Source organism: Gorilla gorilla, chromosome 1, assembly GCF_029281585.2.
Source record: "Gorilla gorilla gorilla isolate KB3781 chromosome 1, NHGRI_mGorGor1-v2.1_pri, whole genome shotgun sequence".
Lineage (NCBI taxonomy): Eukaryota > Metazoa > Chordata > Mammalia > Primates > Hominidae > Gorilla > Gorilla gorilla.
The window spans coordinates 192,895,036-192,914,054 of record NC_073224.2 but is presented as its reverse complement, the minus strand read 5'-3'; the positions used below and the strand labels follow the sequence as shown (position 1 = coordinate 192,914,054).

Here is a 19,019-nt window from a genome sequence, read left to right as displayed (position 1 = left end):
TTATGATTAAAACTCTCATCAACAAAATTGGCATACCTTAAGGTAATAAAAGCCACATACAATAAACCCACAGCCAACATTATACTGAAAGGGGAAAAGTAGAAAGCATTCTCCTTGAGAACTGGAACAAGAGAAGGATGCCCACTTTCACCACTTCTATTCAACATAGTGCTGGAAGTCCTAGCCAGAGCAGTCACACAAAAGGAAGAAATAAAGGGCATTCAAATTGGTAAAAAGGAGGTCAAACTGTCACTGTTTGCTGATGATATGATCGTATACCTAGAAAACCCTAAAGACTCATCCAAAAAGCTCCTACAGGATGCAAAATTAATATACACAAATAAGTAGCTCTGCTGTACACCAGCAGCAACCAAGCTGAGAATCAAATCAAGAACTCAACCCCTTTCAAAATAGAAAAAAAAAAAAAACTTAGGTATATACCTAAGATTTTGGGTGACGATAATGTGTCATTGTAGGTTCATTAAATGTAACAAGTGTTATACTCTGGTGGAGGATTTTGATAATCAGGGAAGCTGGAAGGGAGGGGTGATATATGGGAACTCCCTGAACTTTCTGCTTAATTTTTCTGTGAACCTGAAACTTCTCTAGAAAGATAAATTCTATCAGAAACATAAACAAAAAAGAACAGAGAATGAGAGTGGGGGAGATTTTTTACAAGAATGTATAAAGGTGCTACAAAGGATGACTAGATGGGAACTTTTAGATTCTGGAAGGGGACAGCAGTGCAGCAAAGCTTTCATATGGGTGTGAGCTGTCATGCACATGGCTCCTATCTGAAAATCTAGTTCTTCTAGAATCCAGGTCTGCTGGCCAACATCTCAGCAGTTTTCACCCTGCAGACTTAATTAGGCTTCCTCTTCCTTATGTCCCCTCCCTGAATATGGCATTTTGAAAGCCCAGTGTTGCCCAGGGGGCATCTCCTTTGTGTTTATGAGAGACCTGCATTCTCCCTGGCTCAGTTCTCTCAGGCTCTCCAGAGCTCAGGACCTCTGAGAAGAATGGAGCCCTCCTGGCTTCAGGAACTCATGGCTCACCCCTTCTTGCTGCTGATCCTCCTCTGCATGTCTCTGCTGCTGTTTCAGGTAATCAGGTTGTACCAGAGGAGGAGATGGATGATCAGAGCCCTGCACCTGTTTCCTGCACCCCCTGCCCACTGGTTCTATGGCCACAAGGAGGTAAGAGGAGAAAATTAGTTGGGGAGGTTAAGGGACAGAAAGATGAGGTATTAAAAAAAAAAAACAGCACAGACTGGTGGGGCATTATGTACTATGCAAAATGCTTTCACACCAATCTCATTGTGATTTTTACAAAAATTCTATCATATGGGGAGGAAAGATATTGTTATTCCTGTTTTACAGATAAGAAAACTGAAGCCTAAAATAGAAATGCAACTTTCCTATGCTACCCACCTCATAAATGACAGAAATGAAACTTGAACCCTGGTCTTCTGATTCAAGGCCAAGGTCTTTACTATTCTCAGGACTCTGGGTGTTCTAGAGAGAAATAGACCAATCCAATTGTTAACAGGAACTATACAAAGATGCTACAGCTTCTAATGAAGCTGGAAATAGGAAAACATTTAGCAAATTAGAAAGGAAAGTTGAAAGATGAGCAGCAACCAAAAGGAGTAAAAGGCATGTGAGACTTCGCTGCTTTGGAGGCAGATAAAGCATGAGTGGGTATATCCAGAGCAAAGATGAGGTAGGGAATCAGTGGTTACTAACGGTTTACCTTGTGCCAGGAATTTTATGTTTATAATTTCACTTAATTTTCATGGCAGCTTTGTAAAATATATTTGGTCTTCCTATTATACACGTGAGGAAATCATGGCCCTGATGACCTAGATAATGAATAAGTGTCAGATTGGGATTTGAACTTAAATCTCCAAAGTTGACGCTGGAGTGAGAAGATCAATCGCTCAGCAACAGGTCCTGAGCACTTGCCCTGGGCCAGGAAGATTCTGTGGAGGTGCTGGAGTCACATGGAGAAGAAAACTTGCCTTCAGCAGATGTGAACCTGTCTGATGGGGTGGTGTCCACAGACCCTCAACTTAGCACATGGTCCATCTGAGGGAAAGGGGTCCTCCTGGGGTGACAACCTTTACTAACCAGTCATGACTTATCTTATGACAGTTTTACCCTGTAAAGGAGTTTGAGGTGTATCATAAGCTGATGGAAAAATACCCATGTGCTGTTCCCTTGTGGGTTGGACCCTTTACGATGTTCTTCAGTGTCCATGACCCAGACTATGCGAAGATTCTCCTGAAAAGACAAGGTAAAAACCAAGAGGGGCTCGCAGTACAGAGCAGCAACAAAGAGGGTCTCAGGGTGTCTGTGGCACTAGGAAAGGACAGGTTGAAGCATTTTTAAGGGAAATCCATCATTTGATATGTTGAAGGGAAGATTCCATGTCCTCCTCGACATCATAGTCAGGACTCTATTGAGGGCTGTTGTAGAGGATTCTCTGATCCATTTCCAAGCAATCTTCTCTCCCTACATCGCAAATTTTTTCTGATGCTTCCATCACATTTACTTACCTCAGACCCCCAGGACTACCACTTACCACCACTGTGAACATACAGTGGGTTGGACATGCAGAGGCGGTTTGCTTACAATTGGCTTAACGCCAGTGCTGCACAGAGATGAGTGTTCCCCATAGATGCTTTGCCCACTAATGATGCCTGTCCTCTGGGAATGGCCAGTGCCAGGTGGAGGCTCTGGCAAGTGGACACCAGTTCTCCATCAGGTCCCTAGTGTGGGAATTCCGTGGAATTGCAGAGCTGCTTCTTGGCCGTGGCAAGATGTGTGTAGGATTCCCCCACTGGGCTTTCCTCAACTGCCTGTTGGCATATAAGGCTGGCCTTCGCCTCACTCTCCCAGCTACCTACATGAGTCACTCAGTTATAAAATGCCTCCGTACCACTCTTGGTGCTTCTGCAAAATTTCAAGCAGCCTGTGGCTCTCTCATTTCACAGGGCACTCTGCCAGAATCACCATCTCAGCTTTCTTCCTGGTAATGGTGCAAGAAATGTCTGGGTATCCAGTTTCAAACTTTACTCTGCTCCCCTTTATGCTCTGCTCTCACCTTTGGACCTTTGCCCAAAAGGGATGAAAGAGGAAAGTGATTGTTTCTCCTTTGGAGTTATTTTCTCTTCTTTATCTACAAATTCTCTCTTCAGTGTGTTCACTCCCTCGAGGAGGGAGCCTTCGTTTCTGGCTGTTTTTCTTTTTTTGTGGTTGGTTGTAAGGGCATCTGGGCAGGCCATACAGGGAAAGCCATCCTTCCTGTTCATATTTTCTTCGGTCCCCATTGTCTTCAACTCACAACCTTAGCTCCTTCCCAGAGAAGCCAAGAATTTCTCTCCCTCTCTTGCTTTTGTTCTCTTACTGTTTTGTTTTCTTTTCCTGTGGTTTGTATTCCCTGCTGGTGCCTAAAATTGTCTCCTCCTCAGAGAAAAGGATAATTTTATGCCTTGAAGTATGATAACTGTACAGTTACATGAGAAAAGAGCAGAATAATATACAGAGTATGGGATGTTAAGTTATTTATCTGCCACACATCAGTACTTCTTTTTGAGTCCCACTGCAGAAGCACAGTGGCCAAAAAAGGAGAGCTGAGAATCCTGCTCTTATTATTTCTGGCCAGACCCACCCAAATCATCTTATCCCCAGCTTTTTATTTTGAAAAGTTTCAACCCTACAAGAGAAATTTTGAACACCCATTGTACCCTTCTCTAGTGTCATTAATTGATATCATATTCCCATATGTGCTTTTCTTTTAGTTACATTCATTTTATTGTGGTAAAATATACATAACCTAAAAATTTACCATTTTAAATCACTTTTAAATATACAGTTTAATGGCATTAAATGCATTTACATTGTTGTGCAACTATCACCGCCATCCATCTTCAGAACTTTTTCATCTTCCCAAACTGAAACTCTGTACACATTAAACTCTAACTCCCCATTTTCCCCTCCCCCCAGCCTCAGGCAACAACCATTCTACTTTCTGTCTTTTTAAATTTCCCTATTCTAGGTACCTCCATAAGTAGAACCATACAATATTGTCCTTTTGTAACTGGCTTATTTCATGTAGCATAATGTCCTCAAGGTTCATCCATGTTGTAGCATTTATCAAAACGTCCTTTCTTTTTAAGGCTGAATTTCCATTGTATGTATGTACCATATTTTGTTTATCCATTCCTCTGACAATGGACACTTGGATAACTTCTATCAGTTGGCTTTTGTGAACAATGCTGTCATGAACATGCATGTACAAATATCTGTTTGGGTCCTTTCAATTATTTCAAGTTGATACCAAAAAGTGGAATTACTGAGTCACATGATAATTCTATATATAATTTTTTGAAGAACTGTGATAGCATTTTCCACAGTGGCTGCACCATTTCACATACCCACCAGCAATGCACAAGGGTTCCAATTTCTTCACATTCTCACCAACATTTGTTATTTTCTGGGGATTTAAAAAATAATAATAATAGCTACCCCAGCTGGGTGCAATGGCTCACACCTGTAATCCCAGCACTTTGGGAGGCCAAGGCAGGCAGATCACTTGAGCCCTGGAGTTTAAGACCTGAGCAACATGACAAAATCCCATCTCTATTTTAAAAAAAAATAGACCAGATGCAGTGGCTCAAGCTTATAATCCTAGCACTTTGGGAGGCCAAGTCAGGCAGATTACTTGAGGTCAGGAGTTCAAGACCAGCCTGGCCAACATGGCAAACCCCGTCTCTACTAAAAAAAATACAAAAATTAGCCAGGCGTGGTGACACACGCCTGTAGTCCCAACTACTTGGGAGGCTGAGGCAGGAGAATTGCTTGAACCTGAGAGGCGGAGGTTGCAATGAGCTGAGATAGTACCACTGCACTCCAGCCTGGGTGACAGAGCAAGACTTTGTCTCAAGAAAAAATAATAATAAAAAATACGTTGTATTATTTAAACTAATACTAATAATAGCTATCCTAATGGATGTGAAATGGTATCTTACGGTGGTTTTTATTTGCATTTCTCTAATGATTAATTATGTTGAACATCTTTTCATATGCTTACTGGCCACTTATATATCAACTTCGGGGAAATGTCTATTCAAGTTTGCCGCACCTTTTTCAATTGCTTCTTTGGTTTCTTTTGTTGTTGAGTTGCAGGAGTTCTTTATATCTTCTGGATATTAATCCTTATCAGATATATGATTTGTAAATATCTTCTCCCATTCTGTTGATGTCTTTTTTACTCTGTTGATAGTGTTCTTTGGTGACCAAAAGTTTTTTATTTTATCAAGTCCAGTTTATCTATTTTTTCTTTCACTGCCTGTGCTTTTGGCATCATATCCAAAAAATTATTGCCAACTCCTATGTCATGAAGTTTTCCTTATGTTTTCTTCTAAGAGTTTTATAGTTGTAGCTCTCACATTCAGTTCTTTGATTCATTTAGTGTTAATTTTTTATATGGTATAAAGTCTGCATTTGCTCATAGATGGATGGATGGATAGATAGATAGATAGATAGACAGAGCCAAACAACTTTTTATGCATAAGTTTTATCTGAGTTAATAGAGGTTAAAAAATAGGGATTTTCTATTTCTTCTCCATTTTTCAGCTTTCCCTATCTATAATGAGGAACTTTCCTCCTCTCCCCACCCCCATCTGCCTTTCTCTCACTGTCTCACTTTCTGTCCCTCTGTTTCTCTGTCTTTCTGCATATCAGTAAGGATTCATGGATTGTTAAGAAATCAGTGTATCGAATTTCATTATCATCATTATCTTTTTTGATGGCCAAATTGTCCCAGATATGGAGAAGGAGACAAAGCAAGAGAAGAGGCTGGTAGACATGGGCCCAGTCATTCAGAACTTTGTAGGCTGAGTAATGGTGAGCATCAAAGGAGAGAAGTACTGTGAATATCTGTGTGTTTTGAAACATCACTCACACAGCTGTATGATGAATGGCTGGAGGGAATCAAGGCTGGAGACAAGGAGTCCACCTTATCCTGCTGCACTGTCCAAAGGACAGATGATGGAGGCCTGGACAAAGGTAGAGGGGTGGAGGTGGAAATAATTGTATGAATTCAAGAGATACTAATGAATGTACCAATATTTTTGACATGGGGTTATCAAGCTGTCAAGCAGTCCCTAAGCTACTTAGCTGGTTCACTGCACATTCATAAATTCAGTCAGCAAAAAGCCAGCGGGCCTGAATGGATTTAGACTGTTTTTTTTTTTTGTCACAAACTTTTTTTTTATTATTATTATACTTTAAGTTTTAGGGTACATGTGCACATTGGGCAGGTTAGTTACATATGTATACATGTGCCATGCTGGTGTGCTGCACCCACTAACTCGTTATCTAGCATTAGGTATATATCCCAATGCTATCCCTCCCCCTCCCCCTACCCCACAACAGTCCCCAGAGTGTGATGTTCCCCTTCCTGTGTCCATGTGATCTCATTGTTCAGTTCCCACCTATGAGTGAGAATATGTGGTGTTTGGTTTTTTGTTCTTGCAATAGCTTACTGAGAATGATGATTTCCAATTTCATCCATGTCCCTACAAAGGACATGAACTCATCCTTTTTTATGGCTGCATAGTATTCCATGGTGTATATGTGCCACATTTTCTTAATCCAGTCTATCCTTGTTGGACATTTGGGTTGGTTCCAAGTCTTTGCTATTGTGAATAATGCCGCAATAAACATATTTATGCAGCCAAAAAACACATGAAAAAATGCTCATCATCACTGGCCATCAGAGAAATGCAAATCAAAACCACAATGAGATACCATCTCACACCAGTTAGAATGGCAATCATTAAAAAGTCAGGAAACTACAGGTGCTGGAGAGGATGTGGAGAAATAGGAACACTTTTACACTGTTGGTGGGACTGTAAACTAGTTCAACCATTGTGGAAGTCAGTGTGGTGATTCCTCAGGGATCTAGAACTAGAAATACCATTTGACCCAGCCATCCCATTACTGGGTATATACCCAAAGGACTACAAATCATGCTGCTATAAAGATTTAGACTGTTTATTACTCATGGCATAATAGGTATCATGAGCTTCACATTAACATCGGCTCCACTATCTCCCTAAGTCCTACAGGGGCAATGGAGAGCAACTCAGGTTAGTACTGTGCACACCAGGGTCTGTGTTACATTTGAGGAATTCAGACACGACAAGATCCTGACCATATATAGGGGCTATTGCCAAAAATGCTCTTCCTCACCCCTAGAAATAGTCATTGTCTTTTATGTGTGTGTGGCAAAATACACATAAGGTTTGCCATTTAACCGTTTTGAAGATCCAATTCAGGGACACTAAGTATATTCACAATGCTATCCACCTATCATCTCTGTCTAGTTCCAGAATTTTTCATCAGTCCAGACAGAAACCTCATACCCATTTTAAGCAGTTATTCCCCATTCCTCCCTTGCCCCAGTCACTGGCAACTACTAATCTGCATTTTTGTCTCTATGAATTTACTTATTCTGGATTTTTCATATAAATGGAATCACACAATATGTGACCCTTTGCATTTTGCTTTTTTCACTTAGCATAATGTTTTCAAGATTCATACATTTTGTAGCATTGTTTCTTTTCATGAATTATATTCTTCTGTATGAATATACCACATTTTGTTTATCCATTCATCTGTTAATAGACCTTTGAATTGTTTCAACTTTTGGCTATTATGCATAATGCTGATTTCATAAAAATGAAAAGCTTTTGTGTGTCAAGGGCCACTAAAAGCAACCTGTGCCTCCTGGGTTCAAGTGATTCTCCTGCCTCAGTCTCCCAGGTAGCTGGGACTACAGGCGTGCACTACCAAACCTGACTAATTTTGTATTTTTAGTAGAGATGGGGTTTCACCATGTTGACCAGGCTGGTCTCAAACTACTGACAAGTAATCCACCTGCCTCAGCCTCCCAAAGTGCTGAGATTACAGGCATGAGCCAACGCACAAGGCCAAGATCAATTTTATTTTAATTTACATTTCCCTAATGACTGAATATCATCTTATTGTTTGCCCATTGATGCTGAATATCATCTTATTTGTTTGCTGGCCCATTGTTTATCTTTGGAGATGTCTATTCAAGTCCTTTGCCCATGATTAATTGGGCTGTCTTTTTATTGTTCAGTTGTAATAGTTTTTAAATATATATAGTACACAAGTTTTTTTATCAGATATATGATTTGCAAACATTTTCTATTATTTTGTGGTTTGTCTTTTAACCCTTTTAGTGGCCCTTGATACACAAAAGCTTTTCATTTTTATGAAATCTAACTTATTTATTTTTCCTTTTGTGGCCTGTGCTTTTACTATCATTTTTAAGAAACCATTGCCCAGTCCAAATTCATGAAGACCCTCCCCTATTTTTTCTTCTAAGAGTTTTATAGTTTTGACTCTTATACATAGGTCTTCAGTCCTTTTTTTAGGTGAAAGAAGCCTAAAGTAGGGGCATTTGTTTATTTATTTATTTATCTTTTATTTTAGATTCAAGAGGTACATGTGCAGGCTTCTTACCTGGGTATACTGCATGATACCGTGAAGTTTGGGGTATAAATGATGCCATCACCCAGGTGCTGAGCACAGTACCCAACAATTAGTTTTTCAATCCTTGCCCCCTTTCCTTCCTCCCCAACCCCAGTAGTCCAGAGTGTCTATTGTTGCCATCTTTATGTCCATGAGTACTGAATGTTTAACTCCTACTTAAAAGTGAGATCATGAAGTATCTGGTTTTCTGTTCCTACATTAATTCACTTAGGATAATGTCCTGCACCTGCATCCATGTTGCTGCAATGACATGATTTCATTGTTTTTTTCCCCCTTTGGTACATTTTTGTATATAGAGTGAGATAAAGGTACACTTAATTATTGTGCCCATAGGTATTTAGTTTTCCCAGCACCATTTCTTGAAGAGACCATTCTCCCCATTGAATGGTATTTGCATCCTTGTTGAAAATGAATTGACAACAGATGTGTGGGTTTATTTTTGGACTCTGATATCTACACTTAATGCCAGTACCACTGACCACCACTGTGAACATTGACTCTATTGAGGGCTGTTGTAGAGGATTCTCTGATCCATTTCCAAGCAATCTTCTCTCCCTACATCGCAAATTTTTTCTGATCCTTCCATCACATTTACTTACCTCAAACCCCTAGGACTACCACTTAACTGTAAACATACCATGGGTTGGGGATGGAGAGGTGGTTTGCTTACAATTGGCTTAATGCCAGTGTTGCATTAAGGTGGGTGTTCACAATAGATGCTTTGCCCACTAACGATGCCTGTCCTCTGGGAATGGCCAGTGCCAGGTGGAGGCTCTGGCAAGTGGACACCAGTTCTCCATCTGGTCCCTAGTGTCGGAATTCCGTGGAATTGCAGACCTGCTTCTTGGCCGTGGCAAGATGTGTGTAGGATTCCCCCACTGGGCTTTCCTCAACTGCCTGTTGACATGTAAGGCTGGCCTTCGCCTCACTCTCCCAGCTACCTAGATGGCTCACTCAGTTATAAAATGCCTCCACACCTCTCTTCATGCTTCCAAAAAATTTCAAGCAGCCTGTGGCTCTCTCATGTCACATGGCACTCTGCCACAATCACCACCTTTGCATCCTTGTTGAAAATGAATTGACAACAGATGTATGGGTTTATTTTTGGACTCTGATATCTACACTTAATGGCAGTACCACATTGTTTTGGTGACTATAGCTTTGCAGTAAGTTTGAAATCAAGGTGTATGAGTTCTCCAGCTTTGGCAGGCTTATCATACATCAGGTCAAACTTGTGGTCCAGGCAAGCCCAGGCCTCAGCAACTGCTGTGGTGTTGCTCAGCATGCACACAGGTCTCTATACCTTGACCAGGTCTCCACCAGGTACCTCATTGGGGGGCTGGTAATACCAACCTTAAAGCCAATGGGATGCCAATCCGCAAACTGGATGGTAGGCTTGGTCTTGATGGTGGTGATGGCAGCATTGACATCTTTGGGGACCATGTCCCCATGGTACAACAGGCAGCAAGCCATGTATTTACCATGGCAAGAGTCACATTTCACTATCTGGTTGGCTGGCTAAAAGCAAGCACTGGTGATCTCTGCTACAGCAAGCTGTTTGTGATAGGCTTTCTCAGCAGAGATGATGGGGGAATATGTGGCCAGAGGGAAGTGGATGCAGAGACAGGGCACCATTTTGGTCTAGACTTCTGTCAGATTAACTTTCAGGGCTCCATCAAATCTGAGGGAAGCAATGATGGAGGACACAATCTGGCTAATAAGGCAGTTAAGGCTAGTATAGGTTGGGCATTCAATATTGAGGTTTCTCCACAGATGTCATAGATGGCCTCATTGTCTACCATGAAGGCACAATCAGAGTGCTACAGGGTGGTATGGGAGATGAAGATAGAGCTATACAACTATAGCTGTGGAAATATGGGGGGTTGGGTATGTGGAGAACTCCAACTTGGACTTCTTGCCATAATCAACAGAAAGAACATTCCACCAGCAGAGAAGTGAACCCAGAACAAGTACTCTCACCAAAGCAGTAAAAAACCAAGAAGTTCTGAAGACCTGTGCACTAGTCAACCAGCTTGCAAATTCAGTCCAAGATGAGGTCAATATAATCCCCTTGCCTATGCAATAGTGCCCTCAAGTATAGTTATAGGCAGCATCTTCCTTGCTTGTGATGAGCTGCCCAGGGTGGAAGAGCTGGCAGTAGGTGCCAGTGTGAACTTTGTCAATGACTCTGGGTTCAACATCTACAAACACTGCCCTAGTCACATGGTTGGCAGCACCTGTCTCACTGAAGAAGGTATTGAAGGAGTTATTTCCTCCCACAATAGTCTTGTCTCTTGGCCTTGCCATCAGGCTAGAGGCCATGTTCCAGGCAGTAGAGATCCTAGCAGGAACTGCCAATCTGGACATCAGCCTAGCCAACATGAAGATGCACTCACATATGACAGGGACTTGTAAGGTTCTGCAAGGCTGAAGGAGGTGAAGGGACAGCAACAAGGATCTCCCACTAACAGACCACCACGGAGTCCAAGGGAGTAGTCCATAGTGTCCTCTTATAATCCTTTTATTATCTGTAATAATAAGTTGATAGTAATGTTCCCACTTTCATTTCTGATTGTAGTAACTTGATTCTTCTCACTTTTCTTCATAGTTTATCTAATTAAAGTTTTGTCAATTTTGTTAATCTTCTCAAAGAAACAACTTTTTGTTTGTTAATTTTTTTCTATTGTTTTTCCTGTTTTTATTTTATTTACCTCAGCTCTAATCTGTATCATTTCCTTCCTTCAGTAGCTTTGGGTTTCATTTGCCCTTCTTTTTCCAGTTCATTAAAGTGTACAGTTAGGTTATTGATTTGAGGAATTTATTTTTTAATGAAGACATTTAAGCTATAAAAATCTCATTAAGCACTGTTTTTGATGAATCCCATAACATTGGGTATGTTGTTTTCATTTTCATTTGCCTCAAAATATTTTCTAATGTCTTTTATGATTTATTCCTTGTCCCTTTGGTTGTTTAAGAATGTCTTGTTTAATATTCATGTTTTGTGAATTTTCCCGTTTTACTTCTGATATTGATTTCTAGTTTTATTCTATGGAGAGGTATTTTTGTATGATTTCAATCTTTTTAAATTTATTGAGACTTTTCTTGTGACTTACCATATGATCTATGCTAAAGAATGACCCATGTGTACTTGAGAAGAACATGTAATCTGCTGTTGTTAGGTGGAGCTTTTAGAACATGTCTGTTTGGCATAATTATAGTGTTGTTCAAGTTCTCCATTTCCTTATTAATTTTTTGTATCATTGTTCTGTCCATTATTGAAAGGGAGGTAGTGAATTCTCCAATTATAATTTTAGAACTGTCTATTTCTCCCTTCAATGCTGTCAGCTTTTGCCTCATATACTGTGGAGTTCTATTGTTAGGTATATATTTATATATTATAACTTATATCTTCTTGATGGATTGACCCCTTAACAATATATAATGCCTTTCTTTGTGTCACAATATTTTAAGGTATAGTTAACTGATAATCACCCAGCTCTCTTTTCCTTACTGTTTGCATAGAATACCTTTTCTACCCTTTTACTTTTAACCTCTTTGTTTCTTCAGATCTAAAGTGAGTCTCTTGTAAGCAGCATATTAATGGATCCCATTTTTTTAGTCCATTCTGCCAGTCTCTGCCTTTTAATTGAAGTTTAATCCATTTACATTTAAAATAATTACTGATAAGGAAGGACTTATTTCTAACATTTCACTGTTTGTTTTTTATATGTCTTATTTTTTTTTTTAGAGACAGGGTCTTGCTCTGTCACCTAGGATAGGGTGCAGTGGTGTCATCATAGCTCACTGCAGGATTACTTGAGCTCCTGGGCTCAAGTAATCCTCCCACTTCAGCCTCCTGAGCAGTTGGAACTATAGGCCTGCACCACTATGCCTGGCTAATTTTTTCTTTTGTATAGACAAGGGTCTCACTATGTTGTCCAGGCTGGTCTCAAACTCCTGGCTTCAAACAATGCTTCCCCCTCAGTCTCCCAAAGTGCTGAGACTACAGGTGTGACCCACTGTGCTCAGCCTGTCATATATATTTTATGTTCCTCACTTCCTCCATTACTGCCTACTTTGGTGTTTAATTGATTTTTGGTTTTTGGTATGGTAACATTTTTATGTTACTCTTCTCATTTTCTTTTCTGTATATTTTCAGTTATTTTCATAGTGATTAACGTGGGATTAAAATTAATATCTTAAACCTATTGGAAATTTTCAACCATTATTTCTTCAACTTAGTTTTCTCTCTTTGCTCTTCTGGGACTCCAATTATGCATATGTTAGTATGCTTGATGGTGTCCCACAGGTCTCTTAGGACCATTCATTTTTTCATTCTGTTTTCTATTTCTGCCCCTCAGATTCAACAATCTCAATTGACCTATCTCCAACTTTGATAATTTTTTCCATGCCTGCTCAAATCAACTGTTGAAACCTTATGAACTTTTTATTTCAGTTACTATATACTCCAGTTCTAGAACTTTATTTGTTTCTGTTTACAACTTATATGTCTTTGTTAATATTCTCTATTTGTTCATACATGAGTATTTTGGTTTTGTTTCATCTTTGGCCATGGTTTATTGTAGGTCTTTGAGCATATTGAAGACAGTTGATTTAAAGTTGTCTAGTAAGTCTAACGTCTATGCTTCCTTAATAACATTTTCATTTCTTTTTCCTGTGCATAGGCCATACTTCCTTGTTTCTTTTACATGATTTGTAATTTTTTTGTTTAAAACTGAATATTTTAAATGTTATGTAAGAAAAAAAGGAATAAAAGAAAAAAAGGTAGGAAAGAAAATAAAAATACTCTCCAGGTCTTTCCTGGTTGGTTCTGTGTTGGGGCACACCTCTAATATTTAATCAGGGCATTTACAAGTTTGCCTTAGCTTTCTCTTTCTTCTTGCACTTTGTGTAAGGACTAGTCAAAGTTGAAAGCCTGTGGTCTTATCAGGTCTTTTCCAAGCATGCATCCTACCCTGGGTATGTGTAGGTTCCCTGTTATATGTGAGAACTTTTTAAAGCATTGATTCCAAAAAAAAATTCTCATTCCCAGCTTTTCCTTCTAGATTTTGGTGTGTTTATTATGCCTCAATTATTCTTTTTTGTCCCAGGAATCAGTGCTAGTTCTTTTGCTTCTCAATGTTTTTGAGGAACACTTCCCTGCCCTGAGAGAATTCTGAGTTAGGTAAAACATAGGAAAGCCCCTGTCCTTCACAAAACCCACACAGAAGTCAAAACAAACAAAATTCCTTGAGAACAACGACCACTCTGCTTTCTCTAGGATCCAGGAATCAGAACCCACTGAGAATGCAGGCTGTCATCTTCAAGATTGCCATGGTACTGGAGAGGGATGTGGGGCAAGGCTAAATTGCAATGCCACCAATCTTTTCTATCCTTTTTCAGTGGCCTTTCTTCTGATTAAGTGTGCACCTGGTTGCTGTAAACAATTAACTGTCTTCCAGAAATCTGCTAAAGTTGACTATAACAGTTTTTGCCAGATAATTTTTGTTTTTGCTTTGGGAAGGGATGGCCCTGGACAGTTCCTAATCCACCATTTTTGCTGATGTCACTCCTGGACATTATTTTTTAGGACCCTGGAATGTCTAGAGTAGAAAGGCTCATGCTTATTAGCCTTAAATGTAGACATACATACATTCTTTCCAAAATAGTTTTGGAAACATCCTTAACAATTCTATCAATCTCTTTTACCCATTTCTGAAGAAATGCCAGAATGATCTTCCAACAAGTAGATTAGGAGGATGAGAAAGTGGAATTAGTTAAGAAGGGGTCCCAACTTTTGGTAGGGAAAATAGGGAATACAGTTGTGCCTTTAAGTGGATAGAGGAAGAGGAGGCTATCTGGTAGTGAAGGGATAGATCAGGTTTGGATTTGCTGGGGTCCTGAGGTGTCTGTGTGGTACACAAAGGGAAATGTCTAGAGGGCAGTGGTTTTATATTGAAGTCTATGGACAGAGAGAGAGAGAGAGAATACACTAGGGACTGAGAGAGTGAATGCCATAAGATATCTTCTTACCCTTAGAACTCAAGGTATTTTATAGGTTCATTTCACCTGGACTTTTGCAGAAAGTGAATCTCATGTTAACAATCCTCTCTTTTCCTAGATGTTCATATGTTTTCTCCCCCATTTTTATTTCCCTGTCTTTATCCCACATAAAGATGTTGATGGAATGAATAAAGGACACTAATTCTTGTTTTCCCAAAACTGTAAAACCAAGGTTATGTCCCTTATCTTTTCTTCTGATTCATTTATATACATCTTTCTCAAACAAATCCAACAAGGGTAAAATCTACAATTTATCTCAAAGTCATGTTCCTGTGTCTAGCTGTACATGTCTATGTGAAAAGGAACTAGAGTTTTAAAATGTTGTCAGAGTTCCCCAACAAAAACAAATGTATTTTTTCAACTTACGTTGAAATAAAATTATACTCTGAAAATTATACAAAGGAAATTATGCTCTGTTTTCCACTGCTATTGACCTCGTAGCACCAAGTGCTGTGGAGAAAAAATAAACAAGTTCTCATTCTAATTCTGTGGCTTCCCTGGGACTCTCGGGACTGAAGAACTAGCCTCCAGCCACCTTGCACACTAGCTATTTGTGTTACCCACAAGGAATATGGAAACATACAAAAATTTCCTCTCATTTTAACTCGTGATTTTCACTTAATGCCATCTTTTGCCTCCTTTGTTCTGTTTTACAGATCCCAAAAGTGCTGTTAGCCACAAAATCCTTGAATCCTGGGTTGGTATGTGTATTAGTCCATTCTCATTCTGCTATAAAGACATACCTGAGACTGGGTAACTTATAATGAAAAGAGGTTTAACCAACTCATGGTTCTATTGGCTGTACAGGGTTCTGCTTCTTGGGAGGCTGCAGGAAACTTACAGTTGTGGTGGAAGGAAAAGGAAAAGCAGGCACACCTTCACGTGGCCACCAGGAGTAGGGGTGGAGTGTTACACACTTTTAAACAAGCAGATCTAGGGAGAATTCTATCACAAGAACAGTAAGGGGAAAATCCATCCCCATGACTCAGTCACCTTCCACCAGGCCTCTCCTCCAACACTGAGGATTACAATTTGACATAAGATTCAGGTGGAGGCACAGAGCCAAACCATATCAATATGTGTGTCTGATCCTTTCTCATCTGAGCCTGGTGGAGGTGGAGGTGGGGGGAGAAATTACTTTCTTGATAGACACGAAATGCTCCTATCTCCCTCACCTTACCACAACCTACACTCGCTTTTGCTTCAGAAACCTGAGCTCAATCTTGCCTTGTCCTTCATAGCTTCTCCTCTTATTCTACCTGTTTGGGACTGGTCCTTTATTTCTGGTGTAACTAGGGGTAGGGGTGGAGGAATAAGAAGGGGCCTGGGGGGTTGTATGCTCTCCTCCTCACACCAACTGATGTCACTATCCCAGGTAGTCCCCACTTGAGGATCATGGAAAGAGAAGGAGAGTCCCTCAGCCTGCTAACATGGACCTTACTGAGAATGGTGCCCTGGAAGAGGTTGCCATTGTGAAAGTTGCTTAAGATCATTCTCTCTCCTTTTCCCTCCACACTTCACCTCCCTTTTCTGGGCAACCTGCCTGTGCAGCTAAGCAAGTTCACACCAGAAGATTCAGGATCTGGGTAGTAGCCCCAGATCCCTGGATCAAATGTGCATGGGCACCTTCTCTCCCTCTCCTTAGATTTTCCACCTTACAGAGAATTTAAAATATTATTCACCACAAATTTCATTATCAGTTTTCCACAATCTAATTGCCCCTGGAAAATCTTGCTCTTGAGGATCCCTTTGAAAGAATCCACTCTCATAAACTAAGTCTTTTATGAACTCAGTGGAGATCTCAAACCCACTTGTCCAGCAGGAATGATAAAGAAAAGCCCCTTTAGTCCTCCATCATTGATCCTCAGCCTGAAGAGAAGCACAAAAGTGATGGAAAGAAAGCAGCACCTCTGCTTCAGTCTGGAACTTTGTGCCAGTCTAAGGCAGTATTTCTCAAAGTGTGGACCTGAACTAGCTGGGACCCTTGTCATAACTCAAAAGTCCTTGATTCTACTTCAACACCTAGGAATTATTGGCTCTGAAGGATTAAGCCAAGGAATCTGCCTCTAGCAAGCACCTCGGGTAATTCTCACCCACCCTAAATTTGAACTCTTATCAAGAGGCTGATGAATCTGACCATCAAATAGGATAGGATGGACCTTTTTTTGAGTTCATTGTATAAACAAATTTTCTGATTTGGACTTAATTCCCAAAGGGTTAGGTCTACTTCTGCTCATTCACTCTTTCAAAGCTCTGTCCACTCTAGCTTTTCTCCAGTGTCATAGATAGGGAATTGCTCACTGCGTGCCTAGTCTTTCTTCACTTACCTGGCCTCTGATAGAAACAGTTGCCCCTCTCATTTCATAAGGTCAAGGACTTGTGACCCTGGATGGTTCTAAATGGAAAAAGCACCGCCAGATTGTGAAACCTGGCTTCAACATCAGCATTCTGAAAATATTCATCACCATGATGTCTGAGAGTGTTCGGATGATGCTGGTAAGAGGAGAAGAGAGCATTCCTATCTGGCCTCTGAAGTGAGGTGCTGCCAGCCATATGGTGTGGGAGACTCTGAGTTCCCTCAGAACCAAGTTCACAGCAGTTTATATGGGGTTATTTGATGTTTAGACCATGACCATCATCATCAGGGCAAGGACCCTGTCTTGTATACCCAACACTTCTCACAGGGATGGACTCAGGGTAGGTGCTCAATGAGAAGTAGCTGAATGAATGAGTGAGTGAGTCCAGTAGACTCACTACATTTGGAGAACACAAGGCAGAAAAGCAAAGACACCCATAGGAGTAGCCATGCCAACATAGAGAAATGTATCATGTTCAGGAGGTCGAGTCAAGAAAGACTTCCTAAGAAAGGTGACAGGAGCTGAGTCTTGGAGAATGGGGAGGATTTCTAGAGATGGGGACTCAGAGAAAAGACAGCCTTGTGGTCAAGGAGAAAAGGGAGCTTTAGCTTTGGCTGAGGCAGAAGAGGGTGCAGAGATTTCACAAGACAATCTAAAACCCATAGAGAAGACACAGTTGTATGTCTCCACACCTGTCCTCTTGGAGTTTGGATGGCAAAGACATGCGAGGTGGTTTTGAGTACACCTAAGGTCTGTTTCAGGGGTCCTGAATGAGGTGATTGCGACAACTCAAAGACTAAGTTTCTAAGATCCCAGGCATGGAGTAAAGCAATTCTATACACAGGATCTCAATCCTAGTCACAAAGACTTCTTAATGATACAGGGGCTCAGAGACATGGGTTCCCCTAAACACGTCAGCTTGGATTCATACTGGCCCCATATTTTCCAGTGTGCCATGTTGTTATCCTTTATGACCCTCGTCACCATGCCCACGTCCCACTCCAAAATAAAAATCAAAGCAAAACATATAAATATAGTGACTGCAAATACTTTTTAAGCACTTACTATGCATCAGGCTTATTATATCCTTTTATACTACTACAGTCTTACAATTTTGCTGTATTATCTCCATTTTGCTAGTAAGGATATTGAGATGCAGAGATTAAGCAGTTTGTTCAAGGTCACAAGGCAGGCCAGGTGCAGTGGCTCATGCCTGTAATCCCAGCACTTTGGGAGGCCAAGGTGGGTGGATGCTTGAGCCCAGGAGTTCAAGACCAGCCTGGCCAACATGGCCAAACCCCATCTCTACTAAAAATACAAGATCGTAAGGCAGATTAGAGGAAGAATTGAGTTCAAACTCAAGCCTCCTTGAGTTGGAAGAGCGCACCCTGAACTGATGCACCTCTCTTCGAGTCTAAAGCTCCTTCCTGATGATGCCCCCTTCAGCCTGCTCCAACCACTGCCTCTCCTTGCAATGCCCTTACCCACATCCAAACAGACACCACCCCCATTATCACCTACCTCTTGCTCTTTCTCTACTCTTCTTGGCTCCATGATAGTTGCAATCTTTCAGAACATCTGATTTTAGTAACGTGTTTGGAAAAAAGCTTTCAAATTGAATTAATTAATTAATTCACATTACAGAGTTAATAACAGCTTAACAGTGTATAAATATTTATATTGAAATGGAGAACTTCGTCTCAATAAACATTTGGCTTTTGACAAAGTGAAATTTTCTGGGATATTGGCAGGTATGTCCAAGGGGGTAAATACATCTGAATTCTAATATATAGTTGAGGGTTTTCTGTCTTGACTCTTAACTGCAAACTCTTTGAGAATAAGAACTATCTCTAATTCCTCTCTAAATTCTCAATGGATCTGGGAAAAAACTTATCAAGTACTAAATATTTTTAGGGATCTTTTCCTAGAATCAAAAACCTCTGTTTATTTATGCTTTCTACAGATGTTTTTGAATTCTTATTTATTTTTTATTCCATGTTTTGTCAGCTTA

General features: G+C 40.4%; 1 protein-coding gene and 1 pseudogene across 1 annotated transcript in view; one reads left to right on the top strand and one right to left on the bottom strand.

Moving 5' to 3' along the window:
* The first annotated feature begins 759 nt into the window (after nt 1-759).
* The window catches only part of CYP4Z1 (cytochrome P450 family 4 subfamily Z member 1), a 54,230-nt gene continuing 35,970 nt past the window's right edge, over nt 760-19,019 (top strand). Inside the window, exons 1-4 of the mRNA XM_031015466.3 lie at nt 760-1,196; nt 2,154-2,295; nt 15,308-15,352; nt 17,020-17,147. Coding sequence (XP_030871326.3) covers nt 1,020-1,196; nt 2,154-2,295; nt 15,308-15,352; nt 17,020-17,147 — 492 coding nt within the window. The 5' untranslated portion in view covers nt 760-1,019. The remainder of the gene's footprint in view (nt 1,197-2,153; nt 2,296-15,307; nt 15,353-17,019; nt 17,148-19,019) is intronic.
* On the bottom strand, nt 9,742-11,089 carry LOC101140682 (tubulin alpha-1C chain-like; annotated as a pseudogene).